Consider the following 19,963-nt stretch of genomic DNA (forward strand, 5'->3'; position numbering starts at 1 on the left):
TTACTTTGGCACTGCTAATATCACTCTGGAGCCTGTCATTTCCATGTTAAGAGAGTTTGAGTCATCATCATGCACAGATGGCCCAACAAATCATTTTTGAATTGGGACCCATTTAGTTGTTTTGCAGCCAGCGTAGGCAAGTGTTTGGGTTTATCATCCAAAATCCCCATGGCAAGGCAAAGTCACTGACATCCTGTGAGTTGATAGGATTAAGATCATACAGGATTTGCACGCGGAGGGAAGTAGGATCACCTGTTTTAGCTAGCGCTCTGAAATCCAGGCCACTGCGCTCAGCTTGGTTGTTTTGCTTTTTGGTATACATTTACTTATCATCATCCGTCTGTGACTCTCTCTCTCCCAAAAACGTGCATTCAGCCTGTTACTGAGTGCTGACAAGCGTTATTCTGTTGCCTGGAAAGCGGAATTACATTTTATTTTTTGCCATGCCACGTTAAACTGAGATTATCTCTCCGGCTTCAGAAAAGGACCCTAGGACATAATTTAAACATCATGCGAACGTGACCAACGGAACTCATCCTCTTTTTTTAGTTTTTTGCCACTGTTGGTATGCTTCGGCTTTGTCACAGAGAGCATCGCAGTGACATTTGTCACATTCAAAGTCCTGAAGTGCTGTAAGCCAAGCAAAAAAGGCTATCTAAAGAGCTGCTGGTACCTGTAGCCAAGTCCCTCTCTCATTCATTCCTGTTTCTCTGCAGCTCTGTGCTTACTGTTATGGCTTTGCCCTGGTGGCCAACTGAGTGAAATGGGACTCTGGCTGTGCTGAATGATTAGACGCAGCCCTGGGAGTTGGACTGGACCAAAGGATCGCGCACACACACATACGCACACAGACACACACCAGACACGCGGAGACAGTAGGTTCCCTGTTTGAGCCCCTGCTGTTTAGAGCTTGTTTTTGTGTGTGTGTGTGTGGGGGGGGGGGTTCTCCTCTGCAATCTCAAAGGTTTGGAGGATGGTTGAGCACAAGGGCCACTTTGAAGGAGCCCGGCGGTGGCTGAGGTTTGGCGGGAGCTGACAGACTGTTTGCCAGCTACTGCTGATTAAGTACCCTGTGTCCCTCACCGCCTCTAAACCCCTACATCCCCCTCCTCTGCCAACCGTTCCGCCCCTGACTGCTCTGGTGAATGGAGGTCTAGAGGAGCACAGGCAAGGTTGGAAGGGTACCGTTGCTGACGCTTTTCCAGCCGGGCACTTTTTGCGCTCCATGGACTGCGTTCCACTCTGTCCTCATTAAGGACCCTTTCCCTCTGTCTTGGGAGTAAATACTACAAGTCAAGGTTGTTTTTTCTCTCCTAAAAAAGCTTTTCTACGGGCTGAAGGATGAAGCTGAAGAAGCAGGTGACGATGTGTGGAGGAGCCATATTCTGTGTGGCCGTATTTTCCCTGTACCTGATGTTGGACAGGGTACAACACGACCCTGCAAGGCGACAGAACGGCGGTGGGAACTTCCCAAGGGTAAGACATTATCTATAGACATAGCACCGCTTGTTAGTTAGCTTGTTAGTCTCTAAATCCTTGTCTGCAATCAAACACCATGTTGTTGTGATACATCTCACTGTGGTGTTAAAAGCCAGAGGCAGTACCTTCGAAACAGTTTTGTGAACACTTTTCCTGTGATATTGAGTTACATCAAAGCTTTAATTAACAAACGTTAACATTTATTGGTGAGATGCACACATGTTTGAATAATTCATATCTATAATCTATACATAATTTATTTTGTACTGTAACCTGAGAGGCAGTCAGTTAGTTATTTTCATAAACACACCTTATGTAGAGTCTAGAGGCCCAGCCACCACAGCTGAACTGTTTGGCAGCAACAAAGCTTTGTGATTGATTATGTTTACAGACCTGCTCCAGCAACAGTGTGTATATTGAGGCCTGGATTTGATTGTTTCTGACAGGATTTTAGTGATGTTACCCCAAACTAGTTTTGCAGTATTTTCTGTAGAGCTTTCGATGTGGCAGTTGGCTTGAATATAATCCATAAATATACAGAACACAAATATAAATGCAACATGCAACAATTTCAAAGATTTTACTGAGTTACAGTTCATATGAGGAAATCAGTCAATTTAAATAAATTCATTGGGCCTTAATCTATGGATTTCACATGACTGGGAATACAGATATGCATCTGTTAGTCACAGATACCTTTTAAAAAATGGGCCTCACAATGGGCCTCAGCAACTCGTCACAGTATTTCTGTGCATTCAAATTGCCACCATACCATAACCCCGCTACCACCATGGGGCACTCTGTTCACAATGTTGACATCAGCAAACCGCTCGCCCATGCGACGCCATAGACGTGGCCTGCCAATTTCTCTAAAATAACGTTGGAGGCGGCTTATTTCCTTTGGGGATGGGACAGTGAAGTAGTGTCAAATAAAACAATAAAAAATATTTCTCACATGCTTAGTAAACAGGTGTAGACTAACAGTGAAATGCTTACTTAAGGGTCCTTTTCCAACAATACAGAGTTAAAGATAAATAGAATAAGAAATAGAATAAATACACAGTGAATAACGAGTAAAAATAACATGGCTATATACAGGGAGTACCAGTACCGAGTCGATGTGCAGGGCTAAGAGGTAATTGAGGTAGCTATGTACATATAGGTAGGGGTAAAGTGACTAGGCAACAGGATAGCTTGTAGCAGCAGCACAGGGAGTGTGAAAGTGTGTGTGGCGTAAGTATGCATGTGTGCGCATGTTATGGTGTGTGTGTGTTGGGGTGTCGGCGTAAGTATGTGTGGGTAGAGTCCAGTGTGTGTGTAGACTCAGTGCAAGGGAGTTGGTGCAAAAATCCATCCATCCATCCATCCATATAGGCTAGCTAGTCCTGTTTAGCACCCCCTGTGACGTTCATCCCCATTTTTCCCCCGGGGTCCTTTTCCTCCTGCGTTCTAGAGCCAGATCTCTGTTCTGCAGAACCGCATAGAACAGCTGGAGCAGCTACTGGAGGAGAACCACCAGATCATCAGCCACATTAAGGACTCTGTTCTGGAGCTGACCGACACCGGCGCTGTGTCCCCCAGTGGACAGCTGCCCTTCCGCAGTGCCAATGGCTCCTGGATCCTGCCCTTCGACGGACGCCCCACCTTCCTCTCCGTCAAGCCCCAGGACTGCCAGTTTGCCCAGGGCCGCCGCGGACAGACCGACCTGCAGGTGACCTGCTCTCCAGGGACTGTCTGGTCTGGGAGGAACTCTGTTGTTCTGTTGGCCATCAGTAGGCCATACAGTTGAAGTTGGAAGTTTACATACACCTTAGCCAAATACATTTAAACTCAGTTTTTCACCATTCCTGACATTAATCCTAGTAAAAAATTCCCTGTATTAGGTAAGTTAGGATCACCACTTTATTTTAAGAATGTGAAATGTCAGAATAATAGTAGAGGGAATGATTTATTTCAGCTTTTATTTCTTTCATCACATTCCCAGTGGGTCAGAAGTTTACATACACTCAATTAGTATTTGGTAGCATTGCCTTTAAATTGTTTAACTTGGGTCAAACGTTTCGGGTAGCCTTCCACAAGCTTCCCACAATAAGTTGGGTGAATTTTGGCCCATTCCTCCTGACAGAGCTGGTGTAACTGAGTCAGGCTTTTTCAGTTCTGCCCACAGATTCTCTATAGGATTGAGGTCAGGGCTTTGTGATGGCCACTCCAATACCTTGACTTTGTTGTCCTTAAGCCATTTTGCCACAACTTTGGAAGTATGGTTGGGGTCATTGTCCATTTGGAAGACCCATTTGCGACCAAGCTTTAACTTCCTGACTGATGTCTTGAGATGTTGCTTCAATATATCCACATAATTTTCCTTCCTCATGATGCCATCTATTTTGTGAAGTGCACCAGTCCCTCCTGCAGCAAAGCACCCCCACAGCATGATGCAGCCACCCCCGTGCTTATTGGGATGGTGTTCTTGGCTTGCGAGCATCCCCCTTTTTCCTTCAAACATAACGATGGTCAAACAGTTATATTTTTGTTTCATCAGACCAGAGGACATTTCTCCAAAAAGTACGATCTTTGTCCCCATGTGCAGTTGCAAACCGTAGTCTGGCTTTTTTATGGCAGTTTTGGAGCAGTTGCTTCTTCCTTGCTGAGTGGCCTTTCAGGTTATGTCGATAAAGGACTCGTTTTACTGTGGATATAGATACTTTTGACCCTGTTTCCTCCAGCATCTTCACAAGGTCCTTTGCTGTTGTTCTGGAATGGATTTGCACTTTTCGCACCAAAGTACGTTCATCTCTAAGAGACAGAACGCGTCTGCTTCCTGAGCGGTATGACGGCTGCGTGGTCCAATGGTGTTTATACTTGCGTACTATTGTTTGTACAGATGAACGTGGTACCTTCAGGCGTTTGGAAATTGCTCCCAAGGATGAACCAGACTTGTGGAGGTCTACAATTCTTTTTCTGAGGTCTTGGCTGATTTCTTTTGATTTTCACATGATGTCAAGCAAAGAGGCACTGAGTTTGAAGGTAGGCCTTGAAATACATCCACAGGTACACCTCCAATTGACTCAAATGATGTCAATTAGCCTATCAGAAGCTTCTAAAGCCATTACATCATTTTCTGGAATTCTCCAAGCTGTTTAAAGGCACGGTCAACTTAGTGTATGTAAACTTCTTACCCACTGGAATTGTGATACAGTGAATTATAAGTGAAATAATCTGTCTGTAAACAATTGTTGGAAAAATTACTTGTGTCATGCACAAAGTAGATGTCCTAACCGACTTGCTAAAACTATAGTTTGTTAACAATACATTTGTGGAGTGGTTGAAAAATGAGTTTTAACGACTCTAACCTAAGTGTATGTAAACTTCCGACTTCAACTGTATGTGTGTGTAATTGTTAACATGCTGTCTCTTTTCTATGTGGCAGATTTAAGGTGATGGGTTACAGATATCATGTGATTTGCCTCTGTTCTCTCTACCCCCCCCCCCCCCCAAATAATTATTTGTTATTTTTTACTTTGGCTTATATTCTAAACCTAAGGCAGAGATAAGTCAGCCATCTTTGGTCTGTTGCCTTCCAGATGCTGGACATATACTCCCTGTTGAAGTTTGACAATGTGGATGGGGGTGTGTGGAAGCAGGGCTTTGAGATCCTCTATGAGCCTGGGGAGTGGGATAATGAACCGCTGCAGGTGTTTGTGGTCCCTCATTCCCACAACGACCCAGGTGAGACATGGCTCTAAAGCAAGGTTCTTCAGGGCACATCGTAGCAAACAACGTAGCAAAAGACGAAGGAAGGCAAAGTCTAGGGAAGCAAAAAAGTGATAGAAAAAAATAGTTTTTCCTTTTTTTATTCTAAGCAAAAAACTAAACCTTGATTGAGTTATTACCTGCAATATTAAGCAGATGACCTGATTGACAAATGGAGTGACACAATGACATTAGAATGCCAACTTCTAAGCTATTTTTAGATTAGAATGGCTGTGTATTGGCACAAGATTTGATTTTAGCCAGAGACTGACAGTTCCATTAGATTTGTTTACAGCCAGTGCAAGGCCAGCTAGCTAACTTGACAGTTATTGACTTGTTGACCATGGTAGAAACCGTAAAGTTTTGTCATTCAATAACAGGAATAGCCATTCAATATGGTTCAATTTTAATTAGTATAGACTTTGCTCTTTACCAAGATGTCACTGAGTAAATGTTCACATCTTGTCCTGGGTCTGTGGAGAGCTATGAGAGACCACTGAGACTGTTGTCAGTGAATTCAAAAAAGCAGTTTTCTTTGTTATGGGATGTTCTCTCTAAAGGCCAGAGCTTTTAAGGTTTAACAAGACTGCAGGTGAAGTGAAGTAGGTCAAACGGCAGGACTGGCACAGAGTCAGTCCTGCAGACAACGCAACGGTAAAAGGCCCCTTTCACTGTCGGTCCTCTAGTCTAGTTGGTTGATCTACTTTCTACCAGTCTGTGCATCCAGTGGCGTGGACTACTATGGTTTAGTCTGTTAGCATAGTGCTCTATAGATGAGTTAGTGCTAGGCTACTCTGTTGATGTATTGTAGAGTAATCAACTTCTCTCCTTTCTGAGAGATTCATGGACTTTTTGCCTGTGTCTCAGCCTCTTTGACAATACATTCAAGAAGTTCATTGTAAGGCACAGTTACTGTTCTGTTTAAATAATAAAACCGGGGTGTTAGTTGTAATACTGCACAGCTCTGTTTTGGTTGGTACTGTACCACTGACCTGCTTTTACCCCTCTTGTCATGGCAAAATCCAAAATACATGATAATAAATAGTACAGTACTGTGTCTGTCAGGGGGGTCGATGGTAGATTCACTCTTCTGACTTCTTTATTCTTCATCTTCTATTCATGTCTGAAACTGTATTGTTGCGCTCATCACCTCTGTGCTGCGATCTCGTGTCCCGACAGGCTGGATCAAGACATTTGATAAGTACTACACAGATCAGACGCAGCACATCTTCAACAACATGCTGGTCAAGCTGACTGAGGACCCACGCAGGAAGTTCATTTGGTCTGAGATCTCCTTCTTCGCCAAGTGGTGGGAGAGCGCCGACATGCACAAGCAGGAAGCCATGCGCAAGTACGTATCTCACAGTCACAGCACTAGCTCTCAAACATCTTACTACAACACAGTTTAAGTCTGCCACTGTTGGTTCTTCCCTAAAGTATTTGAGCCATCCTTTGAGGATTGCCCACACAGGGAAGAGTCAATAGTGGCAGTCTTGGTAGATTTTAATTAAGTTGTTGTAGTGTAGTAATACAGTATTTGACATGTGTATATATGATATTATAAATACCTCTCATGCGACTCGTAATTAGACTAAGCAATTAGCCTATTAAAATGTTTATCTGACTCCATAAGAAAAATAGCAATATGCAAGAGACTTTAGTTGAGTTACAGTAATATGCAATGAAGAAATGTCTTAGAATGGAATTCTAAATAAAGTGTATTTAATTACTTTATCAAATGAATGATAACATTATACAAGGCATAAGCTTAAGTTACAAAGCATTAACAAGCATTATAAGGCATTCTAAGCATGGTCAGAGAGAGAGAGACAAAGAAACCAAGGCTTGTGCCATGGCCAAGAGCTCATGGAAGAGAGAGAGAAAGGGTGTAGGTATCTCACCACAGCAAGTCAGGAACAAATAAGAAAGAACAGAGAATCTAAGACCCTTTTATAAGCATCTGAGTTGTTTGCATTCAAAAACTGAGTTGTTGACCAGTAGTATTACTAGTAGTAAAGTTAACCTCGAATCAGATATCAGATCTACAGGATGTAACCTCTGCTTCTCAGAGGTGAGACAATGGGGGTTGGCAAGATCAACACAGAGAATGCTGAATTCCTAAGACAACACAGAGGAATTTCTTGCATACAGTTGATAAGAAAAGTCACTTCGGGGGCTGGCCCTACATTGTTGTTTTCTGTAAGCAGGAACTCGCCCAGCTGTGAATGTCTACCCAACTTGCAAAACTGTATTTTTTCAGTATCACTTACCGCAGTGTAAACAACCTGCCAGGCCACATTAGCAGCGTGATCTACAGTAATTAGCTAATGAGCTCCACATCTCCCTTGGCAAAATAGCTTGTTATTTGGTTGAAGCGGTGGCTCTGAGTAAGCGTTGGCTTTTCAAATAATTTTATTTGTCACATACTTCGTAAACAACAGGTGTAGACTAACAGTGAAATGCTTACTTACGGATCCTTTTCCAACAATGCAGAGTTTTCCTCACCTCTCTACTGTGTGGATGTCTTAAATCCTCTATCTGTCTCAGGCTAATCCTGGGAGGGCAGCTGGAGATGGTGACCGGAGGCTGGGTGATGACTGATGAGGCCAACGTTCACTACTTTGCCATGATTGACCAGCTCATAGAGGGCCATCAGTGGCTGGAGAAGAACGTGGGTAAGGGACACGCTTCCCCTCTCCGAGATGCCTTCTCTCATTCATGCAAGGGGTTTTGCCAGCTGTAATGTTTGAAGCAGAAGCATTGGAAAGTTAATATGATTCAAACTCTGAGTGGATAACTTTTTAACGACACCTTTGCGCATATTGTGTGAAATCCTGTATGACTTCGGTCATAGTCCTGTTGCAGTAGGAGTTCCATTGTGACATAGAAACTGTGCACCATGCTCTGTTGTATTCTCCATGATGTTAACCCTCCTGTGCTGTGCCCTACTGTAGGTGTGACCCCACGGTCAGGCTGGGCGGTGGACCCCTTTGGCCACAGTGCCACCATGTCCTACTTGCTGAAGAGGGCCAACCTGACCAGCATGCTCATCCAGAGGGTCCACTACTCCATCAAGAAGCACTTCGCCTCCAGCCGCAGCCTGGAGTTCATGTGGAGGCAGTCCTGGGGTCAGTGGCTGGCTGGTTTGCTGCCAGGAAAACCATCTAATCTATTTACACCATAATGTGCTTATCTCTCTGGATTGCAAATTTCCAATGAGCGCTGCCACTCTGGACGGCCTTTCAAAGTCAAATTGAGGTTGAGGGAAATGTTGCAAGGGTCACAAGTGGCCAATTTTATTGTTTGGACTAAGAACAGTAATAGTTGTTTGTTCCTTGCTTTTATTTGCATTGTACTTTTGAATTCACAAAAACACCAAAATAAATAAACTATGTTCTGTTTGTGTTGCCAGACCAAGATTCGGGCACAGACATCTTCTGCCACATGATGCCCTTCTACAGTTATGACGTGCCACACACCTGCGGGCCCGACCCCAAGATCTGCTGCCAGTTTGACTTCAAGAGGCTGCCGGGCGGCCGGGTCAACTGTCCCTGGAAGGTTCCTCCACGGGCCGTGGTGGAGGCCAACGTGGCAGAAAGGTGAGCCCAGCAGAGAGCCTCCCCTTGGCCTTTTACGCCACACTGCTAGGGGGGAGATGTCAGAGCTCTGCAGTAGAGCAGGGAGTGGGGGTGCAGAGAATCATGGAAATATTCAACCGGCTTTGTAGACCTTCACTGCGACTTGCTTATCAATGAATAGTTTTGTGTAGAAAAAAAACGCTTAATGGAACTTTCCAAAGCACACATTCCTGAGAGAGGCTAATGGAAAATAGCTCTCTCACTGAAAGCTATTGATTGCCTTTTTCCATTAAAGGTCCTCTTTTTATCCTCCATTTTCTAAGGTCATGTACAGTCATCTATTGTCCTGTAACACTGGCATTGCGCTGGGATGAACTCACACATTTACATTAACATTTGACATTTTAGGCATTTAGCAGACGCTATTATCCAGAGTGTCGATACATTATTTTTATTTTTCCCGTACTGGTCCCACGTGGGAATCAAACCCACAACCCTGGCGTTGCAAGCGCCATGCTCTACCAACTGAACCACACGGGACTACACAACTAAGAGACGATTTAATATGTAATGCGTTTCAAAAGAAGACATTTCCGCACACTGCTTGCAAGCTTTCGCCTTTTCATTCAAATATATGCTTTGACGAAGGTCAATAGACAGAAATGTTGCTATTGCCAGTCATTTCTATATTCTAAAGCAAGCAGTGATCAAGTCAGTGTGCCCGGTTTTTGGTAAGCAATTGGGTGCATGTATTTCATGATACTTGTTTGCTACAACACTTTGCTGAAACAAGGAGCAACAAAGTGTCATCACGTTGTAAAGTATTTTTTAATGCCCGGCCATCCCGTCTTCAGTCAGCTGCTTGTTCCACAACACAAAATGATTTTGTCTCCTCTAGTCTCTCCTATTTTGTCTCCTCTTTCCTGATATCGGCTGTTAGATGTGAACCAGGCTTACTTTTACTTTACTGCTTTTGGGTAAAGTTTGTCATCTTGAAAATGAAGTTGATAAAAGAAAAAAAACTGGTTAAGACTGTTATTTAATTTTCATGACAGTCTTCATCCATAATCGTCAGTTACACGATTATACAATTACAGTGCCAGCCCTACTGTGACCTGAGTCACTCTCTCCACCCCAGGGCCCACCTGCTCTTGGACCAGTACCGTAAGAAGTCCAAGTTGTTCCGCAGTAAGGTGGTTCTGATTCCGCTGGGAGATGACTTCCGCTACGATAAGGCCCTGGAGTGGGACCAGCAGTACCTCAATTACCAGAGACTCTTTGACTACATGAACTCTCACCCTGAGATGCACGTGCAGGTATGTTCGTTTTAGTTGATATTTGATTAATTCTAAAATGTAATGTCTCACCTGTATGGTCCTGTGTGTCTCCAGGCCCAGTTTGGGACCCTGACCGAATACTTCACTGCGGTTTACAAGGCCAACGGTGTGCCCCAGGGTGCCAGACCCCCAGAATACCCGGTGCTGAGCGGGGACTTCTTTGCGTACGCAGACCGCGAGGACCACTACTGGAGCGGATACTACACCTCCCGGCCTTTCTACAAGAGCATGGACCGCGTGCTGGAGTCCCATCTCAGGTAAGGCCAGATATAAACAGACAGACATGGCTTTAGTACATCTGTAAAACAGCAGGTTGGTATCTGCGCCTTACTCAGTCTTTAATTCAACAATGTAAGCCACATGCGTAGGTTTCAAAGGCAAAATCATTGTAAGATGGAGACCTGTCTGCACACAGTCAAAGTTAGGAAAAATCCCAAAACGTTATTCTGTCTTTGTTAATTTGTTCCTCTGTGCTGTTCCCCAGGGGGGCAGAGATCCTGTTCAGTTTGGCTGTGGCCCACGCTCGCCACGTGGGAATGGAGGGCCGCTACCCCACGTCAGACTACACACTGCTGACGGACGCTAGGCGCACCGTCGCCCTGTTCCAGCATCACGATGCCATCACAGGCACCGCCAAGGAGAACGTGGTCATCGACTACGGCAACAGGTCAGTTGCTAAGAGAGAGAGACAGAATAGAGAGTATCTTTTTCAACTTTAAAAACTTTTATAAGGAAAAGTATTCACTAGTTTTCTTTTTTTTCTTTCTACATCCCTGCCTTTGTGACCACTGGTCTGAAAATAAAAATCCCACTATTTTACACTTATGTCTCAAACTCAGTTTAATGGTTCTGAAGGAACAGAGAAAAGAGACGAGGCTAAGTGGCCATTCAAGAATACTAGGATAATGTCTCATTGGTCCTTTGTCTCTCCTTTAGGTTACTGCGCTCCCTGCATGGCCTGAAGAGAGTAATCATTAATGCAGCCCACTTCCTGGTAATGAAGAACAAGGACGTGTATCGCTTCTACCAGACAGAACCCTTCCTAGAGACGGTGAGGGATGACCGGGAGACATGGAGCTCTAGCAATGCATTACAGTGTTAAAATAACTCACATAAGCCCAGCTTCTTTTGTATGTTAATTTCCCATCGGATGCCTTGTTGTTGACTGTATATCAATCGAGTTGTGATCTACTCCTACTCAGTGCTTCTCTAGTCTAGTGACAAGCAATAAGTGCATTTCTGACTCTCATATACAGTGCCTTCAGAAAGGAATCAAACCCCTTGACTTATTCCACATTTTGTTGTTACAGCCTGAATTCAAAATTGATTAAATATATATTTTTCTCACCCATCTACATACAATACCCCATAATGACAAAGTGAAAACATGTTTTTAGAATTTATAGCAAATGTATTGATAATGAAATACAAAAATATCTCATTTACATAAGTATTCACACCCCTGAGTCAGTACATATTAGAATCACCATTGGCAGCGATTACAGCTGTGAGTCTTTATGGGGTAGTCGCTAAGAGCTTTGCACAACTGGATTGCACAATATATGCACATTATTCTTTAAAAACATTATTCAAGCTCTGTGAAATTGGTTGTTGATCATTGCTAGATAGACATTTTCAAGTCTTGCCATAGATTCTCAAGCCTATTTAAGTCAAAACTGTAAGTAGGCCACTCGGGAACATTGAATGTCGTCTTGGTAAGCAACTCCAGTGTATATTTGGCCTTGTGTTTTAGGTTATTGTCCTGCTGAAAGGTGAATTTGTCTCCCAGTGTCTGTTGGAAAGCAGACTGAAGCAGGTTTTACTCTAGGATTTTGCCTGTGCGTAGCTCTATTCCGTTTATTTTTATCCTAATAAACTCCCTGCCAGATAAAAAGGATACCCATAACATGATGCAGCCACCACCATGCTTGAAAGTATGAAGAGTGGTACTCAGTGGTGTGTTGTTGGATTTGCCCCAAACGTAATGCTTTTTATTCAAGACATAAAGTTCATTTCTTTGCCACATTTTTTGCAGTTGTACTTTAGTGCCTTATTGCAAACAGGATGCATGTTTTGGAATATTTGTATTCTGTACAGGCATACTTCTTTTCACTCTGTCATTTAGGTTAGTGTTGTGGAGTAACTCCAATGTTGTTGATCCATCCTCAGTTTTCTCCTATGACAACCATTAAACTCTGTAACTGTTTTAAAGTCACCATTGACCTCATGGTGAAATCCCTGAGCGGTTTCCTTCCTCTCTGGCTACTGAGTTAGGAAGGATTCCTGTGTCTTTGTAGTAACTGGGTGTATTGATTCACCATCCAAAGTGTAATTAATAACTTCAACAAGCTCAAAGGGATATTCAATGTCTGCTTTTTTTGTTTTTACCCATCTACCAATGGGTCTCCTTCTTTGCGAGGCATTGGAAAACCTCCCTGGGCTTTGTGGTTAAATCTGTCTTTGAAATTCACTGCTCGACTGAGGGACCTGACAGATAATTGAATGTGTGGGGTACAGATATGAGGTAGTCATTAAAATCATGTTAAACACAACTCCATGCAACTTGTTATGCGACATGTTACGCAAATGTTTACTCCTCAACTTATTTAGGCTTGCCATATCAAAGGGGTTGAATACTTACTGACTCAAGACATTTCAGCTTTTAATTTATTAATTTCTAAAAACATAATTCCACTTTGACATGATGCGGTATTGTGTGTGTGTGGGCCAGTGACACAATGTCAATTTAATCAATTTTAAATTCAGGCTGTAACTCAACAAAATGTGGTAAAAGTCAAGGGGTGTGAATACTTTCTCAAGGCACTGTATACTTCTGTGTTTGTGACTATAGGATGATATGCGTGCCACCCAAGACTCCCTGCCCCAGCGCACCCTTATCGAGCTGGACCAGTCAGGACCTAGGTAACCCCCTCCTCCCCTCTGCCTCAGTACAGTCTCTCATGGGTGGAGTGTTTGACTGATATCCCCCTGTCTCTCTCTGTTAGGTACCTGGTGCTGTTCAACCCAGTGGAGCAGGACAGGCTGTGTGTGGTGACAGTGTTGGTGAACTCTGCCAGGGTCCGGGTGCTCACAGAGGACGGACAGTCCCTCCCCGTACAGCTCAGTGCCCAGTGGAGCTCTGCTAGCCAGATGAGCGCAGAGGGCTTCCAGGTGTGTGTGTGTGTGTATGGTTGCTGGTTTAATTTGTAGCGTTCTCAGTGACTATTTAATGGGCATTGCTTGGTACTTCATTTGACAGATGCATTGATATATGTGTAGCATGAGTGTCTGCCATGTGTGTATGTTTAACTGTTTTCTCCTGTCTGCAGGCCTCCTTCATGGTGCGTCTGCCTGCCCTGGGCCTGGCTGTGTTTCACCTGTATGACTCTGCTGACACCCCCATGACGCTGCGCTCTGAGACCCTGCTGAGGCTGTCTGGTCAGGGGCAGACTGCCCACGCCGTGGACCCCCTCCCATTGCGCTCCCAGACAGCAGACCCACAGCCCTTCTACATCTCCACCCAGTCCCTCACACTGGGCTTCTCTGGAACCACCGGCCTGCTGGAGGTATGTGGCGGGGAAGAGGCTTGCGGCCCAAATGGCACCCTTGAGGATGCAGCCACTGACTATGCTTTGTCTCTAACAGATTGACTGATTTGGAAGTCAGCCTAAACGTTGTGACTAAAATGATCAAATTAGCCCAAGGCCGTTTAATTTGGTTGAAGTGTAATGTATAATTCTCTCTCTCGCTTGGTCTATCAGAGTATCCATCGAAAAGATGACCCCCAGGAGGTCAAGGTTCAGATCCAGTTTGTGACGTACGGTACTCGGTCGTCAAAGGACAAGAGCGGGGCTTACCTCTTCCTGCCTGATGGGAAGGCTAAGGTGAGCTAGCTGCCAATCCCCCCATCTGTACTAGAGCGTCAGGTAGCCTAACGGTTAGAGCGCTGGGCCAGGTCGCTGGTTGGAATGCCCGAGCCGACAAGGTGTAAAATCTGTCTGTGCCCTTGAGCAAGGCACTTAACCCTAATTTGCTCCAGGGGCTTCGTACTACTATGGCTGACACTGTAAAACAACACATTTCACTGCAACTATCCGGTGTATGTGACAATAAAACATATTTTTCACCTGTATAACGTTTTAGGCTCAGTCCTAACCTTAACCATTACAGAAACACACTGTCTCTGTCTCGCCATCTCTCAGCCCTACAGTCAGAAGGAGCCTCTGGTGGTCCGTGTGGTGGAGGGCCCTCTCTTCTCTGAGGTAGTGGCTCTGTACCAGCACTTCCAACAGACCATTTGCATACACAATGTGCCAGGTGTGGATGGTCTGTCCCTGGATGTCACCACCATGGTGGACATCAGAGACCAGTCTAACAAAGAGCTGGCCATGCGGCTGGTCACGGATATCCAGAATGACGACACCTTCTACACAGACCTCAACGGATTCCAGGTCAGACCACAATGCACACTTTACACTAGAGTGTCTGACCTTTGGCTTCAACATGTACCTCAATACTGTAATGTTTCCACAGATGCAGCCCCGGCGCCACTTCCTGAAGCTCCCCCTGCAAGCCAACTTCTACCCCATGCCCAGCCAGGCCTACATCCAGGACAGCCAGCTCCGCCTCACCCTGCACTCTGCCCAGGCCCTGGGCGTCACCAGCCTAGAGAGCGGTAGGGAGGGACAACTTATACGTTGTTTTTCTTAATACCTTAGAAAACATCAGGAACACTATCTCTTATGTCTCTAAAGGTGTCATTTAAGAGGGACTGGTAGCAGTCTCTGCTGTTTGCCATTGCAATGTTATCTCTGTTTATTTCTATGGAGCTCATAGAGATAGATAGAGGACTCATCTTTGTATCTGTGCCATTATGGTGTCTGTGACAGCATGGGCAGTGCGAGAGACGGAATTGGAAGTGACACCCCACGCTATTTTTTTTTCTGGTTCAATGGAACCTAAAATGGTGGAAGTCCTCAATGGCAATATCCATACTAAAACGGGTTCTATCCAGTATCTAGAGTCCCCTATCTATCTCTATGATGGAGCTATAAATGCATGTCTCTGCTTTTTCCTCCCTCAGGCCAGTTGGAGGTGATTTTGGACCGGCGGCTGATGCAGGATGATAACCGTGGCCTGGGCCAGGGCCTGAAGGACAACAAGAAGACGGCCAACCGCTTCCGCCTCCTACTGGAGAGGAGGTCCACTGGTAACAAGGTCAGTCAGTCTAAAATCCTCAGATGGAAGGGAGTTAGTTATTGGAGCTACCTGGATTTAGTTTATAGGTGTCATATCCAAGCAAATGAACACAATCTAGTCTGAGGGGAAACAGTGAGTAAGCCGGGACTTTTTCTCAGTGTCTGAAATGTCTCATCTCTCATGCTGCACTCGGTAACCCCTGTCTCCGTTCTTCATTTGTCACCCCCCTCCATTTATTTTGTCATCTCTCTCTCTCTCTCTCTCTGTCTGCTGCTCCATTGCACTCAGCATGATGGCTTCTTTGCCAAACTCTCTGCCATGTTTCACTCTCTCGTCTCCTTCGCCCTGAGAGGCGGGGCTCAAGAGGTAATGTTGCAATGGCAACAGTGAGGTCACTAGCTACCCAGCCGTGGCCGTCTGTCTATGTAATCTGTGTTATAGCTGTTCTTACCTTCTAGTTTAACCTGTATTTAGCTGCCCTGTACCCTTTAGCTCAAAAGTCTGCCGTAGCAGCATTGCAAGCATCCTGGAATTGGATATGCGCTTAAAATGCAAATAATTGTTTTCAGCTCTGCAGTTTCCCTGCTGTGTTGGCTGTTGAAGCTAAGCAGGGTGGGACGGGGTTAGTTATCAGATTTGACCTGTCTTCCTGCCTCCCAGGTGGTGGACAGCGGACCAACCAGCTTCCCCTCCCTACTCAGTCACATGACCTCGGCCATCCTCAACCACGAGGTGCTGGCGCTGCCCGTGCTGCCCAAGAAGCGTGGCATCCCTCCCTTGCACACCTTTGCCCCCCTTACGGGGGCCCTGCCCTGTGACTTCCACGTGCTCAACCTGCGCAGCATCCAGCACCAGGTAACTAGAAGTGAAGAAATAATTGTCCTGTTTGTGGAACGTCAATATACTGGAAGATATAATACATTCTGTGCGCTTACCATTGATGCTAACATGTTTGTGTGACTTGTAGCAGGACACCCACTCCCCATCTCCCTACACGGCCCTCATCCTGCATCGGAAGGGTCTGGACTGTGGCCTGGAGACCCCCAACCCCGGATTCAACTGTACCACTACCGAGGGACAGGTCAGTGGTCCTCAACAACACACACACACACATGGATCACCACATACACAACTGGGGGGGATAGTACAGTGTGTTGCACAGACACATACACTACTGCAGTTGGAGTCATTCTAGCAGTCTGGAAAGTTCTTCTCTGTGTTAGACATGAGGACTGACTGGGCAAATCTTTCTCTCATACACACTCTTTCTACATCCTCTCTTTCACAAACCGTATCCATCTCTCGCTCTCTCTCGCTCCCTCTCCTTGTCTGTTCCTCTAGCTGGGTGTGTCTTCTCTGTTCCGTAACCTGGACCTCCAGCTGCTGCAGCCCGTGTCTCTGTCCCTGATGTACTCCAGCCCCCCTCTGGCCAATGACTCCTCCGTCAGCCTGGAGCCTATGGAGATCTCAGCCTTCAGACTCAAACTGCGCTAGCCAGGCCCAGATAAACACCTCTACACCAGACCAGACCCACCCAGGCCAAGCCTGGTCCCACCTGGTCTTGCTCTGTTCAGTTCTAGTCTATAGGAAGACTGCCTCCCAGTGCACAGAGGGGTGGCCAAGCTGGGGCTTCCTGGTCCAACCTGTGTATACAACACACTACACTACAACACTCTACACTACACTACACCACTCTACACTACACTACACCACACCACTCTACACCACACTACACCACTCTACACTATACCACTCTACACTACACTACACCACATACACCCTGAACTGTAAAGTCAGCTTGGAAGAACAGGTGTCCACCATGACTAGACTCGACCTGCAGGGGGCAGATGGCTGTCACAGACACACAGTGGCTGTCTCCAATCTATCTCAGAGAACCAGAAACCTTTGGTGATTTAGTTTTTGTGCTTGTGATAATAAAGGTGATGTCTTTATCACAGAACAGATACTGGTGGTCTTCTGCCTTTGCATTGCAGTAGTAATGTAAAGTTAGTGGAAACATAATTTTCTTTCAGTTTTTAAAGGAACTTTATTTGTTTTGTTTTCTTTAAAAAATAAATCTAATCCTGGACTAACTACTGAATGTAAATATCACAAGGATAAGGACCTGGGAATGACATGGCGACCTAGTGCAATTTGTAAAGCTTTATTTTTGCCGCATTCACGTGCTAGTCAGAACTAGGAAACTGGTTGTAGTTATACACGTGCCGCTTTCAACCAGTTAGCAAGTCAAACATTTTCGACTTGTTCCGACTAGCACGTGAACGCGGCATTAGTTTGGACCGTTTTTTTTCTTCTACTATGGAGCCCATCCACCCGCTGCAGACTAGAGAACTGTTAACTCCATTACGAGCTCATCACTGCTCATTGTTTTTATTGACTGTATTGACCGACTGAATGCAGCTGTGTACTACCAGTGTGAATGTGTGCGCTCTCTATCTCTCTCTCTTTCTGCAGTAGAGGAGCCGAGGCTATGGCTCTGTAAGATACTGTATGTCAGGCAGTCAGTCACTCTGTACTCACTCTCGATAGAAATCCCAATTCCCACGCTATGTTTTTGTTTTTAGTCATCATTATCTCCCTGTTGCATGACTGTAGGCCTGCTATCCTTTCAACCCCCCTTTGCTCGTAGATGGTCTGAAGACTTTCAAACTATTGTTACGTGAGCCTGTCAAAGCTATCATGTCCCGATGAGTTGGCTGTGGAGGACCTGTGATGGAATTGAGTTATGTTTGTATTTAAATGCTCCTAAATCCATTCCTGTTCTTTGTGTGTGTACGCCAATCGATGGACAAATGGTGGTGTGTACTATACTGAATGCAGTAGAAGAAACTACTATGATGACGATACCTCATATTTAACATATGACACATTGGTTTGTATAGTATATTGATGTGGAAACTTCTGTGAAGATACAGTATGCCAGAGGAGTACTGAGATCCAGAGTGCAGTATCAGGGACAAGGTGTCTGTTCATAGAACTGTACTGCTAATCATCATTAGTGAGTCTGTGTAGTGGTGGTGGAGCATCCGGCTTTCAAAGCCAGGCATGGAGAGCCCGTCTTTGCAGGCAGGATCGTGGTTCAACCTTCCCTTCATGATGATGTGGAGACATGGTCCGTTGAACAAACAAACAGGGATCCTTCAGGACTGACTTTGACAGCCAGTGTACTGGTGCAAACATTTTTTATTTTTTTTTATCCGCTTTCATCATAAAACATCTCTATAGCCTTGACCCTGGTGGGGTTAAGATACTCTGTCTATGATTCATATCTGCCTTTGGTGGTGGTGTGGAAGGCTAAACATCAGTAGCTAACATCAATAATGGCAGATGCACTGTTTATATCAGTCATCTCTGCCATTTCTCACTATGTTTCTCCTCTACCTTCTCTTCTCTTCATCCATCCTACTATCCAAAGCTATATTTCCTCTGTGCTTTTTATATTTTTTCACCCTGCTGTGTTCTGTTACACCTCCTTCACCACTTTCCGAATGTTTTACACTCCTCCTCACTCAGAACACACTTACCTCCAGTCCAACATTTCACTCAACAATGCTCAGGCACTAGCCTGGCCCCATACACCGGATGTGCTGTAGCCAACTCCTCTATTGATGTCATACCATCTTTGGTATGAGAACAAAGGAACAGAGAGGAGTTGGTTGTAAGTATCAACAGACTGGACCACCAGACTACCAATGTAGCCTGCATCACTTTTCATCATCAGCACTTCCACGCTGTCTTTTCAGGTTGCATTTTCCCTCTGGCTATATGTCATGACACTACCACTGTACCTAGTACGGCACTCCCCCCTCTATCTCCTAATGTCTCTGTGTGTGTGTGTCTGAGTCCCTCTGTAGACTTGTCTTTTGTATGTGATATTTGTTGTAGCACTTTTTTGTTAAGACAGAGTTTATGAAGGACTTATTTCTTCGTGGATGTGTGTTAAAAAAAAAAGATGCATAGAAGAAAAATGCAGACGCGTTGGAGTCAGAATAAAGATGAAATATGAAACTTGGTGTGTTTAGCCACTGCATATTTGTCTCTTATCACCAACCCTTTATGTTAACACCTTTTTATTAACTGTTTTTTTAGCTACTGATCTCTAGTTTGTCGAACTTGTTGAAGGGGGCAGTAGGGGACAACACTAAGTTAGTTTAGGGGACAAGCACCAGCATTAGTGGTGAGCCATGCTGTTCGTCTCAGTCCTATAGAGGTTTTAAATCCTCACCAAGTTGTGATTTATAATTTCAATACAATGAACTTGACATAAAGATGTGCAATTTATTTTATGTTGAATGAAAATAGGTAATTTTATACACTGCTCAAAAAAATTAAGGGAACACTTAAACAACACAATGTAACTCCAAGTCAATCACACTTCTGTGAAATCAAACTGTCCACTTAGGAAGCAACACTGATTGACAATACATTTCACATGCTGTTGTGCAAATGGAATAGACAACAGGTGGAAATTATAGGCAATTAGCAAGACACCCCCAATAAAGGACTGGTTTTGCAGGTGGTGACCACAGACCACTTCTCAGTTCCTATGCTTCCTGGCTGATGTTTTGGTCACTTTTGAATGCTGGCGGTGCTTTCACT

The 19,963-nt window shown here is 44.8% G+C and overlaps 1 protein-coding gene across 1 annotated transcript; it reads left to right on the plus strand.

Moving 5' to 3' along the window:
* The first annotated feature begins 963 nt into the window (after positions 1-963).
* On the plus strand, positions 964-19,372 carry man2a2 (mannosidase, alpha, class 2A, member 2). The gene is made up of 21 exons (XM_084169442.1): positions 964-1,476; positions 2,933-3,190; positions 5,061-5,205; positions 6,409-6,580; positions 7,777-7,904; positions 8,184-8,357; positions 8,642-8,828; positions 9,946-10,123; positions 10,199-10,401; positions 10,629-10,811; positions 11,081-11,195; positions 12,996-13,066; positions 13,150-13,315; positions 13,474-13,710; positions 13,906-14,028; positions 14,347-14,595; positions 14,678-14,819; positions 15,228-15,361; positions 16,004-16,198; positions 16,311-16,424; positions 16,685-19,372. The coding sequence occupies exons 1-21, from the start codon at positions 1,342-1,344 to the stop codon at positions 16,835-16,837; spliced, it is 3,462 nt and encodes a 1,153-aa protein (XP_084025568.1). The 5' UTR covers positions 964-1,341; the 3' UTR covers positions 16,838-19,372.
* Positions 19,373-19,963: the final 591 nt, after the last annotated feature.

This window comes from Coregonus lavaretus (assembly GCF_964263955.1).
Source record: "Coregonus lavaretus genome assembly, chromosome: 9".
NCBI classification, from domain to species: domain Eukaryota; kingdom Metazoa; phylum Chordata; class Actinopteri; order Salmoniformes; family Salmonidae; genus Coregonus; species Coregonus lavaretus.